The 9,012-nt window shown below is 36.8% G+C and overlaps 1 protein-coding gene across 3 annotated transcripts in view; it reads right to left on the reverse strand.

Annotated features, from left to right (window-relative positions):
• The window catches only part of GALNT3 (polypeptide N-acetylgalactosaminyltransferase 3), a 32,774-nt gene that overhangs the window by 15,780 nt on the left and 7,982 nt on the right, over positions 1 to 9,012 (reverse strand). For all 3 annotated transcript variants that reach the window (XM_019522735.1, XM_019522734.1, XM_019522736.1), the window contains exons 2-6: positions 5,581 to 5,753; positions 3,794 to 3,943; positions 2,920 to 3,154; positions 1,758 to 1,875; positions 1,117 to 1,317 (exon numbers count right to left, since the gene is read on the reverse strand). In XM_019522735.1, the coding sequence (XP_019378280.1) occupies positions 1,117 to 1,317; positions 1,758 to 1,875; positions 2,920 to 3,154; positions 3,794 to 3,943; positions 5,581 to 5,753 (877 nt within the window). The remainder of the gene's footprint in view (positions 1 to 1,116; positions 1,318 to 1,757; positions 1,876 to 2,919; positions 3,155 to 3,793; positions 3,944 to 5,580; positions 5,754 to 9,012) is intronic.

Below are 9,012 nucleotides of genomic sequence, written 5' to 3' on the forward strand. Positions count from 1 at the left end.
AGATGACTTTGTGAGGTCCCTTCCAGCCCTACTTTCCTAAGATTCTATGAACACCACATCAAGATAAGAGAACCTAAAAACGAACCTTAAAACATCATACAAGAAGTCCATTGCAACAACAAATTATTAGGCTCTTTGCAAAAGTAAACTAAGAAGGCTGTGTTTGCAATAAAAGTCTGAAATGTTAAACGGATAACGAACCAAATTTATCCAAGAAAGTTAGCGGAGGTACATCAGAGATCTGATCCAAGGTTGTTATCTAGGCTTTAGAGAAAGCTACCAGCCTAAATTGCTATGTGTGTGCACAAGCTTATGCCTAACACATTGTTGAAAGAGCAGAATTAATAATAAAAGAAATGCATGCAATTAAATTAGTCCAACTTAAAGGACTGTGTATTGTGTTGAAGTAGAAACTATCAAAAAAATTGAAGAATATATTGGCAGGGGTGTTGTGGCCTCTCTCAAGGCAAAGTACAGCAGTCTGATTTGCTGCCTTGTAACTTTGCATAGTTCAGAAAATGAATGCTATCAGAGACAAAAAAGGATGTTACAAACTTTCCCTTCACAAATAATTTGGTGGCTAAAAAAGCCTCACCAAAATGCAAAATGGTGAAACTCTTTACCAGTTTCCATCGTTTTCATAACACGCACATTAAAATTCAATTTCCTTTAAGTTTTTGTTGAGCAAAAATAGCTGTCATTTTCTTTTTGTGTCGTGAAATGAAAGTCTTGCAAAACCCACCTTAGAGGAAACAGAATACTTAGGACAAAAGCATGCTAAATATTCCACTTCTGATGACACTAGCAAAAACATGATTTTTTGCCTTATTTGATTTCATAAATCAATATTTTTGATACTCCTATAATTATTGGTATTTAAACACAAGCAAACTCCTAACAAATTGTAATAGAATGCAAGAGAAAAGTAAAAAAAGGATCTCTCATGTGGGTTGCCATCACACTTCCAGATGTTACTGAGTATATCAAACACAACCTGCTTAGTACTTTTGATTATGATATCTAGACTTCTTACAGACTTTTTTCAATAAATAACTTTTGCTCACCAAAACTTTCAATGCAGCAAGTGTGATTTCTAATACCACCACCACCACCTACTTGTTTCACAATTTTTGCTGCTTCAGTGTTTCTTCGGTAAAATATTTCTTTGTATTCATCCATCCAGACTTCTGCAAGGCGGACTTGATTACGTATGATCACTTGGGTACCTGTTGGAAAAGTGTGCGGGCTCTTGCTGCGAAAGACATGGCCAACAACAGAGCAAGGCATGATCTCCAACTGTCCACCACATTGCCATACCTAATAATAATATTTTTTGTGTAAGTGCACTGTAGTTAGAAGTATTATAAAGCTCAAAAATCAACATATATTTTGCAATTTTAATGTTAAGCCCTTTAAAAAAAATTTGGTAATGGGCTCCCAGCAAGTGCTAACTTATGTTATACCTTCAAATCGGATTTCTTAGTTGGGTGAATGCTAGAAACCAAAATTTGAATATCTAACTCAAACATGCATTTTAGAAAATTACTGCAGTGACCAAGCATGTAATTTATTCTATTTTTTTCTACCCCTAGCTAGGAGCAATGGATTCCTGCTGTAGCAGAGGTAGCTCAGTTTTCATATTCTTTTAGTTCTTGAACTCTCTGCTATCATTCAACTAACACTAAAATATGATATTTTTTGAGGACATATTTACTGGATTTTTGCAATGATTATACATCTCATCTTTCTAAACTTACTCTGAAAGACATTTCTATATTTTCACCTCCCCATATTTCCATTTCTTCATCATAGCTTCCAATGTATTCAAAATAGCCTTTTGATATTGAAAAGAGACCTCCAGCAAAAGTAGGTGTTCTGCAAAAAGAACAATCACTGTTAAATCATTAGTTTACTAAACAGGATTAAAACTATTTAAATTATTTTAAGATTAGTTTAGGCCTTAGTATAATCATGCTAATAACTTCCTTGGCAAGCAAGCACAGAGTTAACCAGCTGAAATGGCAAGGCACATAGGCAAAGGCACCTGGGTTTTGGCCAGTATACTGAGAAGGCCAGCCATTATGATTGACGTTCCATGGTAGAAACCACCCTGAAGTCTGGGCATGACAGTCCACATCACCAGAACTGCTGTAGAATTTGGAAGCAATATGCCTTCATGTATGGAAATTCTTTTTGCAAAATTCAGTTGCAATGCCTCAAACACTTCCAAAACACAAAAAGGAAGGAGTCATTCACCACTTTTGCTATATTCTCTCTGATCCTTAGCTTTTTAATTCTGGCCTCACTTTTGGAATCCAAAGCCAAATCAATGTAGCTTGCTTTGCTTTTAGTAGCTGAAGTAATATTAAAATCGGTAAAGACAGAGTGGCGTGGTCTTCAGACCAGGCTGTAGAAGCCCAGGATCCCTCATCGAGTACTAATTCAAGCAGCCATACAAAATAGTTAAAGCTAACTAAAGTATGTTGGCCCATTCTGAAATGACATCTCCCAAATACAGACATGTTCTTTAGCTGTATGTATAAACAACAGTTCTCTCCCTAAAATTTTTTATTTGTTCTCTCCCCACTTTAGAGAATGATAGCATATACTAGCCACTTGTATTCAATCCATCACATTGGATAACTGTTCAAAACTAGATGACATAGTGGCTAAATTCTGTTGACTGTTTACCTGCATGAATGCTCCTAAATGGCTTCCATTGCAGGAGTTTCCTTCTTGCAACAATGATGGGAAATTAGCGGGGATGGGGGGCGGGGGGAGGAAATCTTATATTTAAAAACTGTTTGTAAAATCTGGAGCTTCTGATTGTTTTAAATATCAGATGGATAACCGAAGTTCTCTAGGAAATAATTTGCAACTTAAAGAATTCCAAATATCCTTCAATTTCCTCCCATTTACCTAATTGGATAAGTTTCATCCTTTCTTCTTTTTTTCTCATGTTTAGGAAGAGATTCCCATCCAAATGACAAATTCCAGTCAAAATTTCCTCTGTTATGGTTATGTCCATAAGGAGAAGGTTTGCTGAACTCAAAAGTATTGAGATCTATGGATGCAATATCAGGACTTACAACAGCAGTGTAATTCTCAGCTATTCTGGACAACAATGGCTCTAACCAGCCATAAAAGCATTCACCTACAGGAAAAGGGGGGAGGAAGAAGAAAAAAAAAAATCAGTTAAGGACTTGAAGTTTTAGTCATTCTATAAAATAAGTAGGATTCAAGAGGATATTTTTAGATATGCTTAAAGTCTGTAGAACTGAATCTTACAGAAGAAAAGGGAGAACATTTTCTTAAAATCAAACTTGTTGAATGGACCCAAAGCAGCTATACTGTGCCTCTTCCAGAATTTGGAGGGCCCTAAATAAATGTGGATAAGGCATGCTTCTCACCTGTGGTTCCAGGCAAGGTAGACAAGTCCTTATTCTGTCTAGTCACTTAAGGTAATCTATATATGCATTAGTTCAACACTATGTGTTTACTTGCATACAACACCACACTAGCAGAGATAGCACACGAAATTTTAACAAATTATATTGCTTTCAAGTCTGGAGCTAGCACATGAATGAAGTATTTCTGCATGACACTGCCCTGTACTATATAGACTTAATTTCAGTAATACAAAATGGGTATTTTGGCAAAGCTAATACTTTTAATATTTTCAGAAAGAAAGAAGAAAATAAAATGAATTGGGAACAAAATGTACACATTAGAATTATCTGGAATTGTGGTAAATCAATAGTAGACATCATAGGATTAGCACCAATATACTTACAGTGTGCATCCAAAAAAGTGAGACTCTCTCCTGTTGCTACTGAGGCTCCTAGTAATCTTGCAGTTATTAGTCCTTTTCTTTCCTTTTGTCTGACTACTTTAACTATTTGAAATGGTTTCACATATTCGTCTAGCTTATCATGCAAGTATTCTGAAAAGAAAAAGTAGATATTCCTGGTATTCTTTAAATGACACTGGCTACGATTCACCTAATTTTATGTTATTTTCTTGTTGAAAATGTTACCTGTTAAAATATGTAAAGATAAACTTAAAAAATATATAACTTTTCTACATGCTACTGCTCCAGATTAGCCTAAGATTATCAACAGCTTTATAAAAGACATAAAATACTGTTTTGTTTAAAAGGAATTAACATTTTGCCTATGACTGGTTTAAGGGGAATTAACCATCACCAACCCAATGCTTAAAACATCATAGATGAAAACAAGGAATACCATTTTATTTAGGTCAACCCTAAAATGTATTTTTGTCATAGGCAAACAGCAACAGTAAAAGTTATGATAACCTGTATTTTATTTTAAGAATTATCAAAGACTCTTCAGCATAAAGCAAAAACCACCGAGTCTTTGAAAATGTAAATAAAATAATTTTAAGCAATCCCACAATATGGAAACAAAACTTAAACATTATTTCACCTCAAAAACAGAAATGACTACTACTTCAGACATAAGGCAGGGTAGAGATGCACTTTATAGACTAAATCAGAGAATCGTAAGTTTTTGGGAGCCCACATATTTAAACCCGTGTGAGAAAAACAGTAACCGTGAAACTTACTATCCATGTTATACACAAAGATGCCCATAAGAGAAGGTTTTGCATTTACTGATGAGTACATAAGCACATTTTGCAGGCACAAAGGATCATTAATGACTACACTGTTTAACTGCCAGTAGAATTTTACATAGACAGGTAGACAAAAACTTGTAAGTTTTTCCATCTGTTAAGTTTAATTTTGGCTTTTTGTATCTTCTTTTCTATTAAATGATGAATTTTGCTACTCAATAATACATCTCATCTCCAAAGCCACTGATATTCCAAATATCAAATAACCCTGGATACATTAATTTGAATGTTTGTTCAGAATTATGCCTCTGCATTTAAATGCAATTTAAAAACAATTTTAAATTGTACAATTTGTGTACATTTAAATGTACATAAAAACAATTATTGTTTAAATAACCTCAGATGGATAACTGTATAAAAGTTTTAGAAGCAGCAGCAGTTTTTATTTTAATATTCAGTTATTTAAAATGCCATTTTGTGGGAAAGGAGGTCTCTTTTCATATTGCCCCCTTACCCAACACTTCAAGTGGACATTCACATGCCTAAAGTTGGACATGTGCACAAATGCTTGAAAGGTATTGTAATCACTACCTAAAACCATGGAGAGTAGTTACTTGTTTTAGCTTTGAACTGCTTATTCTACACAAAATGAAATATAATGTGGTTCATCAAGGGAGAGTATGGGCAGTTATGCAATATAAACAGTGTTACACAATTTTCAGAACTGCATTAGTGGAGCCATGGGTGGAGAAACACTGGATCCCACTAAATGGAGAAAAACCTTGTATTTTTTTTTTTTAATCTAGCATGAGCGTAACTTAAGCAAAACATGCATTCAATAACAAAAAAGAAAAAAAAAAAAGACTAATCTTTACCCCTTTTCTAAAAACTAATGATTACCAACACTTCTTTGAATGATTATTCCAAGATGTAATCTAGAGTATTCTTTAGAAAAATATATTGTAAAAATCTGATTTGTCTTACCATCTACGCTGGCATCATCCACCAAAATAATTTCTTTTAGCAGTATGGCAGGAGAAGTATACATCACGCTGTGAACTGTTCTTAGCAGAGTAGACCATGCTTCATTGTGAAAAACTATGATAATACTTGTGGTAGGCAGTGGTGGGCAACGCTTAAACTTTTGCTCAATGCATCTAGAGATTTAAAAAGGTTTTGAATGTTATATAGAATACAGAACTAGAATTTCAATTCAAAATCTTTAACCACCCCTTCCTCTTTCTTTTTGCAATTTAAAATGCATTAGTTACTGGCATTTAATGTTTTCTTCTTCTACAGTTCCCATCATAATTTGAGCGTTGGAGGACAAAGGTATAGAAGGTGTTGCATAGCATCTCTGTGTAGTAAGGTATGGGGAACTGGACAGCAAAAGTTCCATTGAACAGTTAGCAGCTTCTGTCCTTATTTGATCTTGTATACAACCATACAGCTTCCATGCAAGTCAATGGGACCTGTGCATTCATCAGGCCAGATTTTGGCTCATCTAGTTTCTACCAGTCATTATTATTACTACTACTACAGAGTATATATGAACACGAGCACTCCAGAACTAAGAGAACAATATATAATACCAAAATGAAATACATTAAAATAATAAAAGGAAATTCTTTTTCTAATGCACAAATAGACTCTGGAACTCATTCTCCCAACTTGCCACTGAAGCCAGTAACTATGCCATATTTAGACATATGATCAAGACCATCCAAAGGGGACATGTCTAGGTAAGTGGGGAAAGTCTGAGTTTCTATGCCTGCCCAGATCCGCCTCTGGGATCTCTGGGGAACCATTTGGGTAAGCAAAGAAAGTTGGGGCTCCCCAACTTACCCAGATGGCCCCTGGAAATCCCCAGGGCAGATCTGGGAGAGTCCTGGCATGAAATCATGGGACACTGGACATTCCTCCCATCCTGTGCCTCCACAATGAGACCCACATGGGCTTTCACTGCTTACAGAGAATGCCCATGGAGATCCAGGGGCTGGTCTTTGTAAGAGGGGACCCCTGACTTTCCCTGCTTAGAGAGAAGTGCCCCAAGTTTTTCCAGGGGAAAGCCAGGCGGCTGGTCCAGGGGCTTAAGGGGCCTGATTCTGCATGGGAATTCCTAAACAGCAGTCCTAAACTTTTTCTGCCACTTCTTAGAGAAAGGAAGCGGATGGCAACTATTAAGCAGTCAGGAGGGACAGAATCATAGAAAATTAGGGTTGTAAGGGACCTCAGGAACAAAAGCAAAGCAAAAGCTTTGGCAGGCATATACATGATGCCCATATTTGGAAAAAAGGTATCCAAAGATCATAATTCTCCAAATGAGAAGGGAGCATAAAAATACACACACACACACACGTTCAGAATTATTTTCCCATTTTCCTTGTTGAACCAGCATCCTTGACTATATAATACCTGCTAAATATATATGCTTATCATCTTTAAAACAAGCCAAGAGAGAGATAATATATATTAACAGCACCCAACAAGCATAAGCAGCAGGGAATCTTCCCTTATGTTGAAACATTACTTTAGATATTAAAGCATTGTCTAATTTGTTTTAAAATTAAAGGCATCACCTGTACACCAGCTATGATATTTTAAATTAAGCCTTTCTGTAGATTATTTTTTTTTAGTAGAGAAATGGACTTTATAGTTGAAAAATCTTTTTTAGCATCTACAGTAACTGGGCTGTCGTTGAAGATTTTACTAGTTAGGGCAGGGATTTTCAACCTTTAAGGAGCACCCCTTTTGGGTACACTTCAGGCGGAACAGGGGGTGTTACATGTGGCAGTGGCACAGGGTGGTGAATTGTGGTGGCAGCCGCAAGCTCCTGTACCGCCGCCGTGTCTGGCCAGGCAGGTGGTGCCTATGTAGCCCGCAGAGGAGAGCTGCTGCCCTCGCTCCACCCCCCGCTCCTGGGAGGTGGCAGTGCAGGATGGTGGCGCTCCATCCCCATCCACCTGTATGTACCCCTATCCCTTTCCAAGTACCCCTGGGATACGTGTACCCCCAGGTGACAACAGCTGAGTTATGGTAAATGCTATAAATGACGACATGCAGACCAGTAGACACATCAACTGAGGAGAAATTATAGCCAGTATTAAGCTTGGCATGATTCAATTTTGAGACACAGACAAGACAGTATTCCTGCCTCATCATCAACCCATTGAACCTCTACAAATATAATTTAAATAAATAAATATTTATTATGGTAATTAAGGTTGATTTTTCTCCCATCAACAATTCAGTCAAAGAAAATTGCTTCAGACATTCTGCAACTGCTGGACCCTCTTGGGCACAGACTAATAGTTATACTGAATAGCAATAATTCTTTTTAGTAGTTACACGATAAACCCCCTTTCAAGGAGGACTGCACCCATGCAAAGAACACATTTACTCTGTAACCATAGTTACATACTTAAAGAAAAAGCCAAAAACAAAACTAACAAGCACTCGAAATTTTCTCCTTCGGCCAGATGCATTTTCCAGAAAACTGTTCTGAGTATCAGTGCCAAGGTCCACATGTACATGAGCATCTCATTTCAAGCTGTCACAGTAGATCTCCAGGGTACTTCAAGAAGTTTGACACAATTAAGCTTGAACCTCAAGGACAGCTCTGAGAATTCCCACATTTTATTAATTTCTTCTCACTAAAGCCTAAGGGCAAAGATTTTTTTTTTTTTTACATAGATTATTTATTTCTATAAATATCTAAACCTCTGTCGAGTGTACATGCCTCTCCCAGTCTGTGTCATGCACAGACAAATAAGTCTAATTTCAAAGACTTTCACATCTCTATAGACACATCCACAGAAGTTTGTAATTTTGAGAAGGCAAGAAAATCCCTAAACAAAATTTCAAAAATGTAAAAAGTTATACAACTTCCAAGATCCGGAGACTACACTCTCCAGAGAATAAAAGAACCATAGATACAGCATATCCATTGTGAAAACAAGACTATATCCCAGTGTTCTCACAAGCTCTGTACCTACTATTTATTTCCTTTAGAATCTGTGGACACTGAAACCATCATGTCAGCTAATAAGACACTCTAAACTCTTACACAACTCAGCCTGTGTATTCTGTAAGTCTCTCTCTGCCTATGGATTTTGCAGTCTGAATAGGCATAGCAGATGGCATGTTGAATCTTACAGGCTAAGAGCAGCAGCTCAGGAAATTTACAACCACTAGAAGCACATCCAACAGAGAATGCACGTTCTATACTACAGATATGGACTGCTTAAGGAGCTTACAGCTCCTTTGGTAAAACTTATATAGCAGTGGATCTCAATTGCGGTTCCAGTGCTATTGCATTGCTGACCTGGTAAAAAACTGCCAAGTGCAGAGAGCTTCAGCACGCACACGCTCCTGCTACATTAACATACTTAACCCTAAAGCATATAGAATTGGCTT

Source organism: Gavialis gangeticus, unplaced genomic scaffold (genome assembly GCF_001723915.1).
Source record: "Gavialis gangeticus isolate Ggan-Ray unplaced genomic scaffold, GavGan_comp1, whole genome shotgun sequence".
In the NCBI taxonomy this organism is placed as follows: Eukaryota; Metazoa; Chordata; order Crocodylia; family Gavialidae; genus Gavialis; species Gavialis gangeticus.